The sequence below is a fragment of the Hibiscus syriacus genome, unplaced genomic scaffold (genome assembly GCF_006381635.1).
Source record: "Hibiscus syriacus cultivar Baekdansim isolate YM2019G1 unplaced genomic scaffold, ASM638163v2 tig00009009_pilon, whole genome shotgun sequence".
In the NCBI taxonomy this organism is placed as follows: Eukaryota; Viridiplantae; Streptophyta; class Magnoliopsida; order Malvales; family Malvaceae; genus Hibiscus; species Hibiscus syriacus.
This window is the reverse complement of record NW_024062181.1, coordinates 2,321,815-2,344,618: the sequence shown is the minus strand read 5'-3', so window position 1 is coordinate 2,344,618 and position 22,804 is coordinate 2,321,815. Positions and strand designations below refer to the sequence as shown.

At 33.7% G+C, this 22,804-nt stretch overlaps 1 protein-coding gene across 1 annotated transcript; it reads left to right on the top strand.

Moving 5' to 3' along the window:
• The first annotated feature begins 5,565 nt into the window (after positions 1–5,565).
• Positions 5,566–7,474, top strand: LOC120202815 (probable disease resistance protein At4g27220). Its single transcript, XM_039203178.1, has 3 exons — positions 5,566–6,143; positions 6,233–6,740; positions 7,262–7,474. The coding sequence occupies exons 1-3, from the start codon at positions 5,566–5,568 to the stop codon at positions 7,472–7,474; spliced, it is 1,299 nt and encodes a 432-aa protein (XP_039059109.1).
• The last annotated feature ends 15,330 nt before the right edge of the window (positions 7,475–22,804 follow it).

The window sequence follows — 22,804 nt, the reverse complement described above, 5'->3', positions numbered from 1 at the left end:
TAAAAAGTAATATATTAATATTGCTTTAATATTATGTAATATTAAAAAATATTAGATTTTATATAAAATCTGGTTATTAAATCCGGTGAACCAATGATGAACTAATACTTCACCGGTTAATCCGAAAACATGGAACCACGGAATTAGATACCTGCATCATCCGTGAATTCTGTCACCGGTTCAATGTCCTCCGATTTTGAAAACATTGGAAATATTAAAAGAAGCAGGCGGGCATTAGATAATGTCCCTGCATCTGCCTCGCTCTTTTCCATTTGGCTCTAATTCTGTCACCCGGATGATCTCTAAATAATCGATCTCATATTCCCATCGTCGTCAATTACGTCCCAGATTTTAGGTATATGATCTTCAACAGGATAGTTCATCATCATCAACAGTTTATCCGATATCATCGGGGTTTCGTTTGTTACATTGATTTGTTAATTTGGATTCTGTGGTAATCAGTACTGGTTTCTTTTGTGTTATCAGGTGAAGCTGTAAAGGCGTGTTGAAGAGATTTGGCAGTGCTTGATGGATGATGAGGTTCCAAAGCTTGGACTTTGGGGGATGGGTGGCGTGGGGAAAACAGCATCATGAAGGTTATAACAACCAACTTTAAAAGAGACGGGGAACTTCGATATTGTGGTTTGGATCATTGTATCCAAGGAGACGAGTATTGCTAAACTGCAGAAAGACATTGCGAGTAAAATTGGAGTAGATTTTTCCGGTGATGAAGATGAAATAACAAGGGCAGGGATGCTCTATGAAACATTGTTGCAAAAGAGTAGGTTTGTGATGATCTTGGACGATTTATGGGAGAAAGTTTCCCTTAATAAGGTAGGAATCCCTGAACCGTCTGTTGGGAGTAAGTGTTGACAACTCGATCATCTGATGTGTGTCGATAAGTGGACTGTAGAGTAATTAAAGTGAAGCCTCTAACGGAAGAAGAGGCCTGGAAGCTGTCCTTGGAGAAGGTGGGTCGTGATATTCGCAATATTCGAGGGGTGGAACCAATTGCAAGGTCAATTGCTAAGCGTTGTGCAGGTTTGCCCTTGGGAATAATTACTATAGCTTCTTTATGAAGGGCATTGATGACATCTCGGAATGGACGAATGCACTAAAAGAATTATGTCTACACAAAATGAGTTTAATGGATTCGAAGATGAAGTGTTCCAACAATTACAATTTAGTTATGATCGTTTAAAGAATCCAACTCAAGACTGCTTTCCTCAGTTGTGCATTATATCCAGAAGATGAGGAAATTGAGGAGGAAGGTCTTATTCAACTTTGGTCTTATTCAAGACTGTTTCCTTCGTTTATTTAATTTAAAAAACATTAATTTGATTCATATTCGTTTAAATTTTTAATATCGTATTTATGTTCGTTTATTATTTTTAAAATGTTATTGTTCATTCTTTTAGCGTTTGAGAATATGTTCGGTTATATGTTTCCTTGAGTGAGGAGTTCAACACCTTTCAACCATCCATTTTTAAAATTTTCTCTATTGATCAAAAAAGCGATAATTCATAGCTAAGTCTTTGAGCTTCCCAAACATTCAAAAGTAATCTAACATTTTTCTAAACTGTCTATTTTAGTCCTTAATTAAATTAATTATATTTTAAAATTAACATTGGGTGTGACAGGTAGGACCCAACCCAACATTAAAAACAGTAAAGGGAGATAATTTCAAACAAAGCCGAATTTGCATTTCTTTGAAGTGATTGCAGCGGAGCTTCCTCATATTTTCCTAGAAAGAATTTTCCATTACCTTTCGCACTGCTTTCCTCTGTGTTGTAGGTGAAGCTTAGTTTAAGTTCAGGTGAGTGAATAGCGGCTGCAAACCAAGGAACTTCATTTGGCCGTTTTCTTCATCAGCTGCTTCTCTCCGATCATCGTCTTCAACAAGCTTCTCAAAAGAGGTATTTATGGAATTTCAACATTCTTTTTTTTTCTTCAATGTTCATAAACGGCTGTAGAATAGATTCCTTTTCATATTTAGAACTAGGATATTTTCTTAATTTTTATTTATTTAATCTAATAATTTTTTACCCAACAATTTGAAGACACATGTCATCACTCAATTAAAATAAAAAATAAAAGACGAGATAAACCAAAGGAGGAATTAAACTGAGACACCATAGTAGCCTTTATAACTTATTCCCGTTAATGAGAAAAAATTATGGAGCTGTAAGCATGGATGAAAAAATCATAACCACTTGTCAAATCACATATTTAAAGAAAATTTTTGGTTTTTTATATATTCATTAAAAAAATGATATTTATTTTTTATATAATTAACCGCTTAGCTGAGTGGTTCGGGCGTGCTTGGCTTTTGAATGTCCTAGGTCTGATGCCCCTAATGCATTCCTCCCGTTTATCTTCTCTCTTTAATAGGGTGGACATGTGTCACCACCTTATTGGATGAAAAATTCATTGGAGTAAATAAATAAAAATTAAAAAATCCTCTAATCATGTAGTGATAGAAGTCATCATCTAATTAGAGATTAAATTTATTTTAATTGAATTACGTTATGATCAAATTGATAGAATATATAAATATTGAGGATTAAATATGCATTATACCAAGTTTTTAACTACCCGTCACCTCTCTCATTAAAAGTTAACGAACAATGGCTTGATTGAAGCATTTAAATAATTGAGTGGTATGACTGGTTAAATCAAACATCAATAGTCAAAATGAAATCTGACAATAGTTAAATAATGTATACCCTACAAATATATAGGATTTGTGTTCTAAAATGTTAATACTTTTTTTTAATTCTTTTAAAATACTCTCATAAAATGTTTAATTAAAATTATTTCCTTTATATTATTTTAAGATTAAATTTTCCTTTTTCTTGTTAATGATAATTTCCTTATGCTTGGAATTTAACTTAGTTTTCGTTTAGTATTTTTCTTTTTCATTAAAAGAAATATATAGATTTTTATTAAAATGTAAATTAAATATAATTTTGATTAATTGGACTAAAAATGTTTTGCTAAATCATTTTAAATACCCTTATAAATTATTTAATTGTTGTAACATCACTTTTAGTTTACAATTATATCAATTTTTGCATTAGATTGTTAATTTGCATGTTTTCGATATCGGAAATATTTAAGAATAAATTATTAGTTTATTTTTATAATCAGAAATTAATAGAAAACATAATAGCAAAGAATGAAAGAAATTTCATTATCATTAAGATTGAATATTGTAAATGATATGCCAGATAAATAGTATTAGTAGTAATAAATGATTGATAACAAAAAGATAAACCAACATTAATTTTTAAAAATAGTCTGGGTGATTACAAGATGTTCATAATCTTTTTTTAATTAATGACAACGCACATATTTATAAACGCAACTGCTCGAACCCAATACCTTTAATGAGAACAAAACTCCCCTTAGTTATTGAGGTCGATTCATAGGATCATTCATTAATTTTTTTGTCAACTATAAAAAAAAAAGACATTTGATTATTCATTATGTCAATAGACCTTAAATTTATTGTTAAATTTTGTTTATAGACAGCCATGTACCCAAAAAGTATCTTATAATTCAGATTTTTTTTGTATTTTTTTATTCATGATTTAATTTTATGCCTTGAAGTTTTGAAATTTCACTCTCTTAAATTTCTGTTTAATTTAATTGATTATTCGTGAGAGGGTGAAACTTCTTGATTTATCTATATAGTTTCTTAAACATTTTTGTAGAGTAAAATGAAATATTTTTAGTCATGTTTAGATACATTCACCTAATGATGCGTTATTATTTAGTTTCTAACATATTGCTTGTGACTTGCAGCCATGGACTTTGTTCTGAATAAGATAAACACTTGGACAATCATAGAAGCCTTGATCCATCGGAAGAACCTTAAAAGGAAATTGGAGGAATTGATGGTTTGAAGAAAGACACAGAATCTATAAGAGAACAGAGCTGCATCCGAGAAAGAAACCCAAGGTGGAAGTCCAAATATGGTTTGAAAATGTTGAAAGAGTCAATGGCGAAGTGCAAGTCCTTGAGGGAAGAATTGGTGAAAGCAATGCTTTTACACGTGGATTTCACAGAGAAGATGTGTCAAAGAGTATGAAGGAAGTTGAAGAACTTATTACTCAACAGGGTAGATTTCATGTAGGTTTGGTGGTTGTCAATCCTCAATGGATCGGACAAGTTTTATCGACAACAAATTTATCAGGTGAAGCTGTAAAGGCCTGTGTTGAAAGATTGGCATGCTTGATGGATGATGGGGTTCAAAAGATTGGAGTTTGGGGCATGGGTGGCGTGGGGAAAACAAGCATCATGAAGGTTATAAACAACCAACTCTTAAAAGAGACAGGGAAATTCGATACTGTGATTTGGATCACTGTATCCAACGAGATGAGTATTGCTAAACTGCAGAAAGACATTGCTAGTAAAATTGGAGTAGAATTTTACGGTGATGAAGATGAAACTACAAGGGCAGGGATTATCTTTGAAACACTATCTCAAAAGAGTAGGTTTGTGATGATCTTGGATGACCTATGGGAGAAGGTTTCACTTGAGAAATAGGAATTCCTGAGCAGAAGGTTTCACTTGAGAGAATAGGAAATCCTGAGCCGTCAAATGGGGCTAAATTAGTGTTGACAACAAGAAAAGAAGATGTGTGTCGACAAATGGGTTGTATAATTATTAAAGTGAAGCCTCTGATGGAAGAAGAGGCATGGGAGTTGTTCTTAGAGAAGGTGGGCTGTGATATTCTCAATATTCCAGAGGTGGAACCAATTGCAAGATCAATGCTAACCGTTGTGCAGGTTTGCCCTTGGGAATAATTACTATAGCTTCTTGTATGAAGGGCATTGATGAAATCTCGGAATGGAGGAATGCACGAGAAGAATTAAAGCTACGCAAAGCGAGTGTTAATGGATTCGAAGAAGAAGTGTTCCAACCATTACAATTTAGTTATGATCGTTTAAAGAATCCAAAACTTCAAGAATGTTTCCTCAGTTGTGTATTATATCCAGAAGATGAGGAAATTGAAGAAAAAGGTCTTATTCAACTTTGGATCGGAGAAGGGCTAGTGGAAGAAATGGATAGCATGCAGGCAGAGTATGACAATGGTCGTTCAATAATGAATAGACTCATCAGCAATTGTTTGTTAGAAGTTTTTACTGAAGGAGAACATGTAAGACGTGTAAAGATGCATGATCTTTTAAGGGACATGGCATTGCGTATTGCAAAATCTCGATTCTTGGTAAAAGCCGGCACAATGTTAGAAAAGGCACAGATGTGCAAGAATGGAGCATGAATCTAGAGAAAATTTCGTTGATGAGGAATTGGCGGTTATATATACCCTTGGAAATGTCACCCCCAAAGTGCCCAGGCTCACAACATTGCTGTTGTCTGATTGTGATATAGCGAGTATTCCGGAAGGGTTCTTCAAGCATATGCATGGGCTTAGGATTCTTGATCTTTCCAGAAATCCTATCAAGAGTCTTCCAATTTCTTTGTCGAAGTGTCCCGGGCTCACAACATTGTTGTTGTCTCAATGCAATAGCGAGTATTCCAGAACGATTTTTCAAGCATATGGATGCACTCAAGGTTCTTGATCTTTCCAGAAATCCTATCAAGAGTCTTCCAATTTCCTTGTCGAAGTGTCCCTGGCTCACAACATTGTTGTTTTGTCATTGTCTTATAGAAAGTATTCCAGAAAGCTTCTTCGATGATACGAATGAACTCAAGATTCTTGATCTTTCCTTCAATCCTATTAAGAGTCTTCCGCATTCCTTATCAAATTTGAAGAACCTCACTTCATTGTTGCTTGCTGATTGTGAAGATTTAGGGAATTTTCCATCGTTGTCAAATCTTGGAGTTTTAGAAAAGTTGGATCTTCGACGAACAAAGATCAAGGAAATCCCGAATGGAGTACTTTCAAGACTTTGTTGTCTTCATGAATTGATCGTAGGTGGGACTCTGATAAATGGAAAGGAGGTTGGTGGATTGAAGAAACTGCACGGAACTCTTGAAGGGAGGTTTTACGACTGGCACGACTTAAATATGTATCTCCAAGCTTGTCGTGGCCGAGAAGAGCCTCGTAAATACATAATCTATGTGGGAGATGCAAGATATCTATGCTTCATGAAGATGCAAGTAAAGAAATTGTTGTAAGAGGTCGTAACATCTATAACTACCAGATTGTGCTTCCACGTGACATTGAGGTATTGGATTTTAAATTTTGCAATGTTGATTGCAGTGAAGAATACCCGCTTTTCTCCAGGTTTATCCTCTTCTCAATTGGCTCCTTTTCATCTCTTAAATGTCTTGATATGTATGATTGTGGGAATATGAAAAAGTTGTTCTCCCCAAACTGTGTGCCGCTAAATTTACAAGAGCTCAGTGTTGGTGCGTGTAAGCAATTGGAGGAAATAATAACATCAGAAGTTGAACAGGAGGAAAGAGGAATGTTTATCACGGAGTTTCATCTTCCACAATTACGGCTATTGTGGTTGAGTGATCTACCGGAATTGAAGAGCATTTGCAGTGCTGGTGGAGTACTGGTTTGTGATTCTCTTGGAGAAATTGGGATTGAAAACTGTCCAAGATTAAAAAGGATGAGTCTTAATGTTCCCAAACTTGATAATGTCCCACCATCTGCATCTGCATCTGCAAATTTCTATCTTTCAGTTCGGATAAGACCAAAGAAGTGGTGGGAATCAGTGGAATGGGATGGTCCCCAACCCAAGTCTCTTTTGGACCCCTTCGTGAGCTTTTGGTAAAAGGTAAAGGGAGGATCAAAGGGAGCAGTTGAGTTTGTAACATTGGCAGTGTTTTTATTTTCTTATTTAAGCGAAGCCTAATTTGATGAATTCAAACTCTATTAATTATTTATATTTGACTCGATCGTTCCTCATTTTATTATTTAGTTACAATAATATTATACATACCTCATTCATGACCAATATTTTAGTTTTTGCATTTTTTGTTGTTGATAAATCAATTAGCATTTTCTTAAGGTTAAAACATTTGCATAGCCGTTGTAATATCTATAACTATTGGATTATGCTTCCACGAGACCTTGAAGGATTGCATATTTGGGATTGCAGTGTTGATTGTGTAGTGAAATATCTGCTTTTCTCCAGGTTTATCTTCTTCTCAATTGGCTGCTTTTCTTCTCTTAAGCTTCTTTATATAATGATTGCAGAAAATGAAAAAGTTGTTCTCTCAGAACCGTGTGCCGCCGAATTTACAAAGGCTTAGAATTTGTAATTGTGAGCAGTTGTAGGAAATAATAACATCAGATGTTGAAGCTGAGGAAAGAGGAATGGTTACCATGGAATTTCATCTTCCACGATTAAGGGTACTGTTGTTGAAACATCTACCTGAATTGAGGTGCATTTGCTGTGCTGAGGGAGTGATGATTTGTGATTCTCTAGATAAAATCTCGGTACAAGATTGTCCGAAGTTGAACAGGATGGCTCTTCAAGATGCAGAATAAGATAATCAATATAAAATGTAAAAAAATACCTAAAATACAAGAGAATTTAAAATTTATAAAAATACGACCGCACCCGAAGCCCCTCATTCCGTCCCTGCTTATATGCCATTAGTTCTTCTGTAAATGAATCTGACCAAGATAGTATTAAATATGACCTGTTGGTGGAATGAATCTGTTGGAAGCATAAATAGGTAATCCGTGGTATAATATCCCAATTTAGGGGCTAAATTTAAGAAATTATAAGGGTGAATTTAATTGGTATTTTTGGAAGAAATTGGGGATTAAGTTATAAAATTGAAAAGTTAACATACCATTTTAAGAAGTGCATGAATTTTAGTGGCTAAACTATTAATTTAGCCAATATTCTATAGGAAAGAATTATAAACTCTCCCCGTTAGAGACATTTTCCAGTTTTTCCTTCCCCAACAACCCTACTTTCAACTCCGATCTACTCGTCGTTCGACCTCCGATCGACGAATCGAAATCACCATCGTGTTCGTTGTCGACCGAGGAACAAAAACCCTCAAAGCTTTCGTCGTGAATCGTCACCGTTCGTCGTTAATTTCATTCGTAAGTATCGTTGGTAATAACTCGATTTCAGTTGGTTTTTCGTCAATTCACGACGATCCGGTCATCCGTTTACGACACCTCCCGTACCATCGTGTTCCCTGCATCGTTCAGAGTCCACTGGTGTTCTCCGTTTCTCAATCGTCGCCGACTCGTGGAGGGGTGAGACCGTCAAAGTTTTTGACGTTTTGGAATCGAGCTCTTCGCCGTTCAAAATTGTGAACCGAGCTTTGTAAGTGCCTCAAAATCGCTTAAAATAATTTTTAGAAATTTTTCCGGGAATTTTCCGACTCTGGGTTACTGTTCACGTGCCGCACGCGCCATCCCCCGAGAGTGGGCATTGTCTGGGTGATAATTTTGTAATTAAATTATGTTTGAGTGCTATTTGTGTAAAATTTGGGTGTTAGTTTCGTAAATATTTGCAGAATAGGGTGATATTTGTGTAAAATGGTCGACTGTTTACTGTTGACCGGTGTTGACCACATTTGACCAGAACTTTGACTGGCTTTGACCGAGCATTAAACGACCTTTGACTTTGACCGAGTATACCTATCTTGACATTTTTCGACGTTCCAAATCTGATTCCGCAGTTCGTTTTTCGAAATTCGGACCCGAAGACCTCAAAATTTCCAGTCAAACCCGTTGACTTTGATTTTGACCGAAAATTCTAAATTTTTGAAAAGTCATATTGGAAGATGATTTCAAGATTGAGGGCGTTCTAATAGAATTTTTATGATCGATCAGTATTGCACGAAAATTGAGGTAATATTTTACTACCTCTTTATGCTTTATGGAACATGTGAATATTGGTAAATGTATGAATAAGTTAATGTTGGTCTCTTCTGTGTATGTTGAAAATATTTTGATGTTTTGATATAACAAATTAAGTTAAATGAATTTTAAGATTTTGCAAATGATTTTCTAAAGTATATTCGATTTAATTACTCGAATATCAAATTATTACTCCAAGTCTTTCAAGATCAATTTTAAACCTTACTAAATGTGTAAATTTGTGTTTTATACTTAAACTATTTTTAAACAAATTTTCACAATGTATTTTGAACCAAAATCAAGCCTAAAATCAATTTTTCAAAGGCATGCACCGATGCACCAATCCATGCATCGATGCATCAATTAATTTCTTGAACATCGAATGCATTTTATGCATCGATGCACATACCATGCATCGATGCACTCAGTGCATTTGATGCATCGATGCACTCAGTGCATTTGATGCATCGATGCACTCAGGCTTTTTCAAAACATCGAATGCATTTTATGCATCGTTGCACTCTTAGTGCACCGATGCACTGAGAGTCCAACGGTCAAAATATTTGAATTTTACATTGATGCACCGATGCACCTAGGGTATGCATCGATGCACTGACGCTCCCATCCACTTTCATTAATTATTTTCACACTTAAACGATTCTATTGACTCCACTAATCATCCCCAACGTTTAAAATCATTTGAAGGTGTATTTAAACAAGCTTAGAAGCCATTGATCAATAACAAGAAACAACAAGCAACTAGAATCAAGAGAGAATCAAAGAGAAAGCATCAAACTCATTGTTTGAGCAATTCAAGCCTATTTTTCATTCAATATTCATTTTGCTTTCAAGAACATTTCTTGTACTCAATTGTATTCATTTTTTAGTGTTCTTTTCTTTGTTCTAGAATTGTGCAAACAATCTACCTTGTGAGGATTTTCTTGTAAGTTTGCAAATTTGTAATCTTCTCTTTGAGAAAGAGTGTTATCAAGAATTGGGGTATATTCTTGAGGGTGTTGTAAGGTTATCTCTTTGGCCTCAAAAGAAAGAACAAATTAGTGAATTTGTTGGAAAATCCTTATTGTGGATAGCTAAGGTAGTGGACGTAGACTTTGGTTGAGAAAGTCGAACTACTCTAAATCGCTATGCAAATCTTTTTTCAGTTTTCTGCAAAAGCTTCCACCAAAATTTTAAAATCCAATTCACCCCTCTCTTGGTCGATTCCATCAATCGATTAACTCAACAATTGGTATAAGAGCCTCACTCATTTGAAGGTTTAACCACCTCTTGAGTCGATTCGAGAAGAGTTAAATCGATAAAGATTGCGTCCAGTTCCAGTTCATTCTCCATAGAAGAATCCAGACCAATTGACGTGCCTCCACACTTCAATGGAATAAATTATCGTCGTTGGAAGAGGTTTATGATGATATTTATCCAATCATTTGATATGGAAGATTAGATGATAATCAAGAAAGGATATTCCTCTCCTACGAAGAAGGCAAAGAAGTGGAGTGATCAAGAACGGAAGAAAGCTCAACAAAACAAAAAGGCTATGCACATGTTATGTTGTGCAATTGATCCTAATGTATATAAAGGAATTTCTTCTTGTTCAAATGCCAAGGAAATATGGGATAAGCTTGAGGAGATCTATGGAGACAAGGAAGAAGAAGAACCAACAAAGGTGATATCTCTATTAGCTCTCACAGAGCCAAAGGTATCTTCTAACTCAAATAAATTAAATTCAAAATCTTTTAATGAGTTACAAGATGCTTATGATAAATTATTTTCGGAGTTTGATACCATGAACTCCAAATATAGGAATTTGATTTCTAAATTTATAACTAAAAATGATCTTCTTTTGAAAGCTAAAACAGACTTGGGAAAAAAATGAAATGTTGAAAAAGGAGTTGGAGCTTTCAAAACTAAAATCTAAAAACTTTGAAAAAGAAATTTTCAAATTAAACAAACTTCTTCTAGAAACGAAAATGGAATTTGAAAAAAAAAATGAACTCTTGAAGAAGAATTTAGAGCTTTGAAAAATGAAATTTGAAAGTATTGAAAAAGAAAATTTTGATTTGAAAGTTAAACTTGAATGCTTAACAAAAGAAAATCATATCATTTTAAATAATTCATCTAGTTCAATAATGGCAATATGTTTACATTGTCATTATCATGGTCATAAGGAACATACTTGTCCTTTAAAGAAAGGAAAACGATTTAAAATTAGACAAGTATGGGTTCCAAAAGGAACAAGAGGCATTGAAACTAATGTTCAAGGATCCAAAATAATTTGGATACCAAAATGTACTTAAATGTCACTTGTAGGTGTGTGGGAGAAATGGTGATGAAGATGATGATATTCAAGATGCTCTAGCCACACATGAAAAAAGGAATGAGTAACCTCCGAACTTAATGTTTTTATTTTATTTGGTTGCTCATTTAGTTTATGCATGCATGAGGTTTTTTTAAATGTTGAATAATTATGTTTTATCTCATGTATGTTGAAAAATATTGTATGATGAACATAGTAATTTTTGGTAATATTTTTATAAACTCTAGTTCATCGTATTAATTGTTGGTCAAAATTGTTTTAAAAATGTAATTGATATCTCTTTAACAATTTATATCGATTTTTCAAGAACTTTGGTTTTACAAAATTTTGACCTTAAATTTTTCTTAATGATTATGCATAGATTTTTGTTTAAATATTATAAAGTTTTAATGCATAACATTTTCAAAAACTTTATGCATGTGCTCTTAATCTCGATAATCAACATTGCATAATGTTTTGTATGTGAGTGGATTAAAGCATAATCCGATTAGATGAATTTAACAAAAGATACAATGTTTTTTTTAAATTAAATGTTTGTAAAATTGATTGACATTGCATCTACTTTGATTATGCTTGTTGGTTATAGAATAAGAAACATTTACATGGTGCATTTAGACTCTAGTGTTATGACTAATTTATGCCTAGTTGCTAAGGATGAGCATGATAGTTGGTTATGGCATAGGAGACTAGGACATGCTAGTATGAGTGTTTTGCAACGGCTAATTCAAGGAAATTTAGTTCGAGGTTTGCCTAAGCTAAAATTTGATATTGATAAAATATGTGATGCTTGTGCTAAAGGAAAACAGAAACGAGTTTCTTTTAAAATCCATTAACGATGTATCAACTAGTAGAGTATTACAATTGTTCCATATAGATATTTTTGGGCCAGCTAGGACTACTAGCTTGGGTGGAAAACAATATGCATTTGTCTTGGTAGATGACTATTCTAGATATACTTGGGTTCTATTCTTAAGTACTAAAGATGAAGCATTAGAAAAATTCATCACGTTTTCAAAAAAAAAAATAATCCAAAACGAAAAAGTTACTCTATAACTAGTGTTAGGAGTGATCATCGAACTGAATTTGAAAATCTTGGATTTACTAATTTTTGTAATTCTAATAGTATTAGCCATAATTTTTCAACACCTATAACCCCTCAACAAAATGGAGTTGTTGAGAGGAAAAATCAAACTTTAGAAGAAATGGCTTGAATCATGCTTTGTGAAAACAATTTGCCAAAATATTTTTGGGCGGAAGCCACAAATATCGCTTGTTATGTTATTAATTGAGTAATGATTAGGCATATTTTAAAGAAAACTCCATATGAATTTTTCAAAAATAAAAAGCCTAACATTAGCTATTTTCATCCTTTTGGATGTAAGTGTTTTGTTTTAAACAACGGTAAAGATAATCTTGGCAAATTTGATGCTAAAAGTTATGAAAGAATTTTTCTGGGTTATTCCTTAAATTCTAAAGCTTATCGAGTATTTAATAAAAGAACTTTAGTTGTAGAAGAGTCTATACATGTTATTTTCGATGATAACCTCCTTCCGAGGAATGATTCTTGTTTGAATGATGATGTAGGTGTTATAAATACAAATGACGTTAGACATGACGTTGGAGAACCATCATCAAAGGAAGAAACGAAAAATGAGGAAACTCATGATCCTCTCGAGAATCCAACCATTGAAGAAAGGGAAGTATCTTATCCAAGAGAGTACAATTATGTCAAGGATGGTGAGATTATATGTGATCCATCCAAAGGGGTAACAACTCGATCCTCTCTTAGAAATATTTGTAATTTTGTGGCATTTATCTCATGCATAGAGCCTAATAATATTAAAGAAGCATTAAAAGATGAACATTGGATTATGGGTATGCAAGAAGAGTTAAATTAATTTGAGAGGAGTAAAGTATGGACATTAGTTGAAAGGCCTAGTAATAAATCTACTGTAGGTACTAGATGGGTATTTAGAAATAAGCTTGATGAAAGTGGTAATATAGTGAGAAACAAGGCTAGACTTGTTGCTCAAGGGTATACTCAAGAAGAGGGTATAGACTATGATGAAACATACGCTCCCGTAGCTAGGATGGAAGCAATTAGAATGGTATTATCATTTGCATTTTTTCATGAATTTAAATTATATCAAATGGATGTTAAAAGTGCATTTTTAAATGGTTTTATAAAAGAAGAAGTGTATGTGGAACAACCTCCAGGTTTTGAAGATTCAAAATTTCTGGATCATGTTCTTAAATTGACAAAAGCGCTTTATGGTTTAAAACAGGCTCCTAGAGCTTGGTATGAAAGATTGTCAATTTTTTTAATTGAAAAAGGTTTTTCAAAAGGGAAGGTTGACACTACATTGTTTTTAAAGCATAAAGGTAAAGATTCATTAGTAGTTCAAATTTATGTTGATGATATAATATTTGGTTCTACTAATGATGTTCTTTGCCAAGAATTTTCTAAGCTAATGCAAAGTGAATTTAAGATGAGCATGATGGGAGAGGTCTCATTTTTCTTGGGACTCCAAATCAAGGAAAGAAAAGATGACATCTTCATCAATCAAGCTAAGTACGTCAAAGATATGCTCAAGATGTTTGGGCTAGAAAATGGGAAACCTTATGACACTCCAATGAGCTCATCAACAAAGTTTGACTTAGATGAAGGAGGTAAATGTGTGGATGTTAAATTATATAGGTCAATGATTGGTTCTTTACTCTATCTAACTGAAAGTAGACCGGACATTATGTTTAGTGTTTGCTTATGTGCTAGATTTCAATCATGCCCTAAGGAATCACATTTACTAGATGTTAAGAGGATCTTTAGATACCTTAAGGACACTCCTAGTTTAGGACTTTGGTATCCTAGAGACTCTAGCTTTAGCTTGCATGCCTTTTCTGATGCGGATTATGGAGGATGCAAATTAGATAGGAAAAGCACATCCGGTAATTGCCAATTCTTTGGAAATATATTGATTTCTTGGTTTTCAAAGAAACAAAATTGTGTAGCATTATCTACCACTGAAGCAGAATACATTTCAGTTGGTAGTTGTTGTTCACAAGTTTTATGGATGAAACAACAACTTTTTTACTATGGAATTGATGTAGGTACCATTCCTATCAAGTGTGAAAATACTAGTGTTATTTGTCTCACTAAAAATCCCATCCAACACTCTAGAACTAAGCATATTGAAATTAGACATCACTTCATTAGAGACCATGTCGCTAAAAAAGATGTAGTTCTAGAATTTGTTGATACTTTGCACCAATTAGCGGATATCTTTACAAAACCTTTAGACAAATATATATTTTGGACACTTAGGAGAGAATTAGGTTTAACTGACCTATCTTCACTTAGTGTTTAAAATATTTTTAGCACTTTTAAGAATGAATGAAAAATGCTTATAATAATAGTTTTTGATTGCATTCTTTGCTATTAGTTAGGGGGAGTTTATGTTGCTTGATGAAAAATAATTTAATGTTCAAATATAGTTTAAGGATTTATTTGATTGTTTGAACAAGATTAATTTTCAATATATGAGTTGCCAATACCACTAGAGCCAATTAATTTAGCATTACGAGTGTTTAGAACAGATTTTTGACATTTTTGTGCTTCATGCATCGATACACCTAACAGTGCATCGATGCATCCTTGAATGTGCATCGATACACCATGAAGGTACACCGATGCACGCCTTGAATGTGCATCGATGCACGGGGTCATGCATCGATGCATCCGTCGGGTTTTTGGTTAAAAACCCTGATTATCCTTCATTCTCTCATAACCCTTCTCTCTCTTCATACAACAGCTCGTCCCCTTCTCTCTCTAAACTCTCCATTTGTCTCAAATCAACAAAAATTTATCGGAATCTTCGAGATTTTCAACTCCTAATCCTGCTCTTATCATCAAATCGTGCAAAACATCATCTTATTCTCATCAATCCGAAATTTTCAAGGTAATACTTCAAAAACCTCTATATTATTGATTTTTGATCTTAGGACTAGTTTTAATTAGTTCTAGGATGAACATTATATCAGGCATTGATTGTTTGATGATTAGAAACTCGATTTTACAACTAATTTCATCAAAAACTCACAAATTTTCAAAGATTTTTTTTGAATTTTCGAAATAAAAAATCGAAATTCTGACTTTAATTTTTAAATTTGATGTTTTTGATTTAATTATGTTCTTTTAATGAAAACTATACATATTATAATTTTACAAACATTATTTTCAAATAGTTTTCAAAACTTTGCCCATTAGGATTCAGTTTAGAGAACCTTGAATTATTGAGGACTCAATTGAGTTTTGGGATTGATTAAATTGCATACATGTGTTTCAAATTATAGGTTATATTTCTAATTCTGATTCCTAAACCATGTCTAATCCCAAACGCCCTAGAACTTCATCGAGTTGTTCTCGTTCAAACCAACCTCCAAATCCAGTTCCTCAACCTCCTAATAGTCTTATAGGACTTTGTTTCAACATGCCTGAACGTCGTAGAGATGACCTATACCATAGGTATATGGAGTCTTTCCAATCCTATAGAATCCGGGAAGAGTGTATTCCTTCTCTTCAAGCTATGATTGACATTGATTTTGAATACCTCCCAATTCTTAAAACTTGGAAGTTTGATAAAATGTTTCAGCTCAAACCTATCGTCTATCAATAATTGGTCCGCATTTTCTATTCCATTGCGGTGTGTATTCAAAATGATACTCAATGTGGGACTATTTCTATTAGATCCTATATCTTAGGCCAATATATTGATATTGACCCCATGATTATAGCCTCACGTTTTGGGTTAGATGATGATGGGTCATATAATGAAAATGAAAATGTGAATTATCACTATATTCCAAACGCTAGTGTTAGTACCCTTCGTTCTCATCACGATCATTTTCTCCATTTGATGATCTCTTGGTGGTTTAGACCATCCGGAGGTAGGTACTCCACACTTCGTGCTAGGGATTTATGGTGGATGTATTGTATTAAAAATAAAATCAAAATAAATCTGCCCCACATTATTTTCAGTCAACTAGTGGACATTATAAATATTGTTCCTTCAAAACATGTTGAAACATTGATTTATGGATGTCTTCTTAGTAAACTCTTTATCAAACTCGGTCTAGACGTCTCTCTCGACAATCCTATTCCTCTCCAAAATCGAATCAATCTTACATCCTTGAAGAAAGCGGATTGGAAACAAGACGAGGAAACCGGTCTTTGGGTCTATCGACCCGGTAAGCAAACTCCGGGAGCTAGTTCTTCACGAGCTGCTCCTAGCTCTTCTCGTGCTCCTCCTCCTCCTCCGGTACCGGCTACTGACGATGATCCTGAGTTTTAACAACTTATGCAAGATATCGACGATCATGTACCAGACGATGAGCCTGCTCCGGAACCAGCACGTCAAGAAGATCAAATGCCAACATATTTTCAATCTTTCTTGGAGTCGTTTGATCTGAGGTTTGCTTCCATGGAGTCTCAGATTACTGAGTTTCAGTGGGAGATGCGTGAACGTATGGACGCGCTCACTCTTGAAGTTCGAGCTCATTATCCTCCTCCTCCCGACCCTCCGATGGATTTGACCTTTTCTCCATGCTTTCTTTGTTATTTCAAACTTGGATTGTTTTGATGTTTCTGGATTGTTTGTTTTGGATTTGTTATAATTTGGATGATTGGATTTTGAACTTAATTTATATTTGGTTTGAATTTTCATTATGAGCTTAATGTTTATTAATTTTTGCATCATATTAGTTGCATTATGACCAATTTTTTCACATTTGATATGAATATTGATTATGAAACTAATGGCTAATGTTTCTCTTGATTGTTATCTTAGCAGCTTAAGCTATATTAATAATCAATTGGCTAAATGTTTTTCAAAACCTTGTTTAAATTTTTGAGTCTTTTTGATTTAACAAAAAAGGGGGAGCAGTGTTAAGTGTTACAATGCTTTTAAAGTTACAATGTTTTTAAAGGGAGAAGTGTTATAGTAAGGGGGAGTAATTTCAAACTTGATTTTCAAAATAGTTTTTCAAAGAAAATCTTAAAATTACTAAAGTGTTTTGTTATATCAAAAAGGGGGAGATTGTTGAAAACATTTTGATGTTTCGATATAAAAAATTAAGTTAAATGAATTTAAGATTTTGCAAATGATTTTCTAAAGTATATTCGATTTAATTACTCGAATATCAAATTATTACTCCAAGTCTTTGAAGATCAATTTTAAACCTTACTAAATGTGTAAATTTGTATTTTATACTTAAACTATTTTTAAACAAATTTTCACAAAGTATTTTGAACCAAAATCAAGCCTAAAATCAATTTTTCAAAGGCATGCACCGATGCACCAATCCATGTATCGATGCATCAATTAATTTCTTGAACATCGAATGCATTTTATGCATCGATGCACTCAGTGCATTTGATGCATCGATGCACAAGACCATGCATCGATGCACTCAGGCTTTTTCAAAACATCGAATGCATTTTATGCATCGATGCACTCGTAGTGCACCGATGCACTGAGAGTCCAACGGTCAAAATATTTGAATTTTATACTGATGCACCGATACACCTAGGGTATGCATCGATGCACTGACGCTCCCATCCACTTTCATTAATTGTTTTCACAATTAAACGGCTCTATTGACTCCACTAATCATCCCCAACGTTTAGAATCATTTGAAGGTGTATTTAAACAAGCTTAGAAGCCATTGATCAATAACAAGAAACAACAAGCAACTATAATCAAGAGAGAATCAAAGAGAAAGCATCAAACTCATTGTTTGAGCAATTCAAGCCTATTTTTCATTCAATATTCATTTTGCTTTCAAGAACACTTCTTGTACTCAATTGTATTCATTTTTTAGTGTTCTTTTCTTTGTTCTAGAATTGTGCAAACAATCTACCTAGTGAGGATTTCCTTGTAAGTTTGCAAATTTGTAATCTTCTCTTTGAGAAAGAGTGTTCTCAAGAATTGGGTATATTCTTGAGGGTGTTGTAAGGTTATCTCTTTGGCCTCAAAAGAAAGAACAAATTAGTGAATTTGTTGAAAAATCCTTAGTGTGGATAGCTAAGGTAGTGGACGTAGACTTTGGTTGAGAAAGTCGAACCACTCTAAATCGTTGTGCAAATCTTTTCAATTTTCTGCAAAAGCTTCCACCAAAATTTTAATTGCCAATTCATCCCTCTCTTGGCCGATTCCATCAATCGATTAACTTAACAGTGTAGTTAATGAATTTTTACACTCGATCCGAAAACAGTAGAAATTTGGCAACTGATTATGGTTCAGATGATTAATAGGAGATTGAGGAATTGATAGAATTAAATTACAAGTTTGTGATTAGTGAAAAAGAAATCAGTCATGGATTTGTAACTTATATTTTATATCATCAAAGGTTAAATGTTAAAGGTACTTGGATGGGAAATTATGAGAATACTCCGGTAGGGTAAAATTACGAAAATACCCTTATGTTGTAGGATGACAAGAATTTTCCCTGGAAGTTGGTTAATAACTCTGAAAAGACATATTGATCCGATATAATTACAGATGTGCATAAGAAATAATAGTTTTGTTTAGAAAATTTGGATAACTGGTTTTTAACGCTTTGCGCAATATACTAGAAGTTTGTTAAGGAATAATTTCAAGATCAAAGAATGTTCGGGAAAGCAATTAATTATAGGATCTTTAAATTATAATTATTTTCGTTAAGAGCTAATATCGAAATTATCTGGTTAAGAAATTACGAAAATGCCATTGAGAGGTAAAATAGCCTGAGTTGACCCTGAATGAGAAGATACTTTGAGGATTTTTACTTAACTCGATTAAGTACAAATTTAATTGTTAAGATCCTATCTCTGTACAGAAAAATTCATGATATTCCGTTTGTAAAATCTGAGAAGGCACTTGACCGGAAAATATTCGAGTAATGAGTAAATACTTGAAGAATAATTTATCGGGGGTATTCCGCTATCAGAATTGTTCGAAAGAACTGAAATAAATGATAAGATTGAATTTAATAGCAAGATCGGACAGAAGAAAATGATTAAAATACACTGAATCTGTAGAATGACCAAAATACCCCTGTAATGGAAATAACCCAAGAATATCACCAAACTCAGGAATGATTGGATATCCTCGAGCTCTGAAATGAATGGAATAAAACTGAACACCAAAATTACCAAAATACCCTTATGGCCTATATTAAGTAAATGTCTTGGATTAATTAAGGAATCCAAATAAGCATAGGTGTTGGACTACCTTTAAAAGTAATGGAACACAATTTAAGTGAGTAGATCAACCCTAAAGCTATGTCAATACCTAGATGGCATAGATATTTCTTGAATGCGTGTTCGTCTTCTCAAGTTTGGCTCGTTGATAAATTTTGGAAGTATTCAGCTCAGCTCAGCTCAACTCTAGATTGCATTAAGGAATAAGAATTGGACGTTTGTTCGACAAATCAACCACGAAGACCAAATTGAATGGAACGGAAGTACAATATGTATCTGAAATTCAGTAACGTTTGAATTACTCTGGAAAATCCCGAAGTAACTGGAATAGACTTGAATGCTAAATGAACTAAGTAACCTCAAGGACTAAGGATTAAGTAAGTGATTTGGATGAGTCTAGAAACGTTAATGAACATACATGATGTAATGTTCTTATGGATCTTGAACTACAAATCAAGCACGTCAGCATTTCATGATATAGTGGAAGCGTGAACATGAAATAAAGGCATTGGAAGATTTATTCAGCGATGATTCTGAAGATTATATATGGACTAGAATTTGTGGTATTAAAGTGTAAATACCCTGTAAGGATAATGAATTGACCAGTTGATAAGCATTAATTCTGGGAGATATTCATCTGAAGTTGTTTGATAATGAAATCAATCGACATAGACTGTAAATGTCTTGAATCTTCATTTCTTCCTTATCAGCCCAAGTCATATTCTGAATAACTGATGATTTCGTTAGTTATTGAACTCTTCCTATAGTGATTCTAAATTTTGATATCTTATTGGTATACTGAAGATTCATGTTTCTCTACCTGCTAAGATTATCCAGTACATCTGAATAATTTCTGTAAACTCTGGTGTGTTCCCTAATCACCTATATATTTTACCTGATTTCCGATTTGGTTTCTATTATAATACCTGACCTGGATTCTGATCGAATACTTGACCTGGATTTTGATCTGATACTTGACCTGGATTATGTTTTGATTTTTGATATATCCGTTTACAGACGGAACATGTTTTATTGGGGGTAATGTTGGAGGAAGTATACCTGGAGGCTCCTCGGCTGTGTGCTCAGGGCCTTACTTACCGACTCCTCGGCTGTGTACTCAGGGCCTTACTGGACTTGACGGTGGGTGTATAGTTCTGAGGAACCTACACATTTTGGACTTGACGGATGGGGGTATATATATATGTTTTAAAAAAGATCTGAAAAGTTACATGATTTTTGGGAACACACTAGAAAACCTATTCTGATCTCTTGAACCTAAACATCCCAAATATTTTCCATCAGAACTGAATACTATCTGTTAATACCTGAAATATCAATGGTACCTCAGCTCAGCCAAAGAAATTTGTAGATATCTGAACCAATAAGGAAATATATGTTTATATGTATCTGCACGTTCTTTAGCATCATCTGGTAGTTTTGTATTATTGAGCTTTTCGAAGCTCACTCTATTACTCACATTTGTAGATTAAAAGAATTGTACCAGTGCAACTATCGTCATCAGTAAGGGAGTTCTTCCGATGCTGTTTGCAGAGTATGATACATGTGATTATGGGGCATGTAATTGCATTTTGTTTTATATACGAGTCTGAAAATATGTTTTATTTTTAAATAGTGACAAATGATTTTATAAGTTTACATGTTTTGATAAAAAGTTTTAAATTTTCCACTATTTTTACAGTGGGTCGCTCTGGTGGCCCTAATGTGACACTCCAGATCGGATCGGGTCTGCCGTATCAATCTGGGGTTACACGTGGACTTTGCAACTCACATAATATTATTACCACTCATACAATCTTTCTTTTAAACACTTTTTCTCATCAATATTTTCTCTCATGCTTACAACCCAAACTAAGCTACAAACACATTTATATAACTAATTAACCACCCAACTAGAAATTCCATTGAACAATGCTCGCGGCCTCAGTTTTAGAACCTTGGACCCTAACAGAGTTCTCTGCCCTAGCATCCAGAACTATAGGTCCGGACAACGCTCACAACCCTCGTATCTGGAATCCTAGGCCCTCACCCAAGCCTTGATAGTACTAGGCACTCTAGCGTTGTTCAATCGAACACCCAAACCCCTCATTGGACCACATGTCCGCTCACATGCCCTCACCGTAAACTCACACACCTTGCACCACCGTCAGATCAACGAAATTCCATTATGGTCGTAAAGACGAGTAAGTTTTTTTAATTATTTAGAATTAGGACTAAATTGACAAAGTGTATAAATATCAAAGAATTAAATGTATGCATAATTTAAAAATACCACATCATATTTTTGTTTTAATGTAGAGGGACCAAAATAGAACCAATAAAAAACTTAAATAACAAAATTAAAAGTTTTTGTAGTCTGGTTACTAAAATAACAACACCCGAATAATTGGGTGGCTAAAAATAAAATTTACCCTAAATTATTTTGACCTCGGATTAAATCATATTCGGAATATTTTAAAATTGGATTTGTTTAGTTGGTATCAATACCGCATCATGTAACATCAAATTGAAAAGGACAGGAACGAACAATAAAATCAGAATTTTCAAATTAAACTTTTTTTATGGTCTATTCTTTTTCTTGATTAATTCGTATCGACTCATATCGTACACTTAATTTTGATAGATCAATCTCACAGTAGAAATTTTTTACATATACAAATACTCAAACTCGAAATTTTAATAAAGTGATATCAAACTTAATTTGCCTTTATTGAAGTGATTGCACCTAACCATCTTTATTATTAAATATACTTTGATTTTTTTTATTAAAATTGACGTCGTTGTACCTAACCTAACATACTTTGGTTTTTTTTTCCTTTTTTATTTGCAGTATAAAATTAGTATTAAATATAAAGAGAAGAAAATGGATATGAAAACAATAAAGTTATTTGACCCAACCTTCATTATCTTCTCCCAGCAGGTATTTATTGACTACACTGCCCATGACATAAACCATTGAAAAACAATAAACACGCTTCAAAGTTCAAACATTTTCCTACGTGAAACTTTCTGCAAATCTTATTTATTTCCTTAGGCACGACGCTATAATTATTCTAAACACTGTCCTAACTATAAAAAAAATACATTTCAAAATAAACTTAATTTAATAATAAATAAATAAATAAACCCAAATAACAAATACCAATATCAGTAGCCTGTAAGGTAAAAAAAGACAACAATTACCAATACACTTGGAAATTTGTAATTACCTGTTGTGCTGTGTGCGTGTAACAGTTACTTGTTCCGCCAAGGGTATGTGATTTCCTTGTATGTTGTTGTTGTTGGTGAAAATTGCTTTAGTGTAGGTGATTCTAGCACAGGCAGTCAGGCATAGAGAACCTTTTGGAGTGGCTCTTTATAGCACCGTGTCCTCATATTATCAGGAACGTTTTTTCGCTAGTTCTCT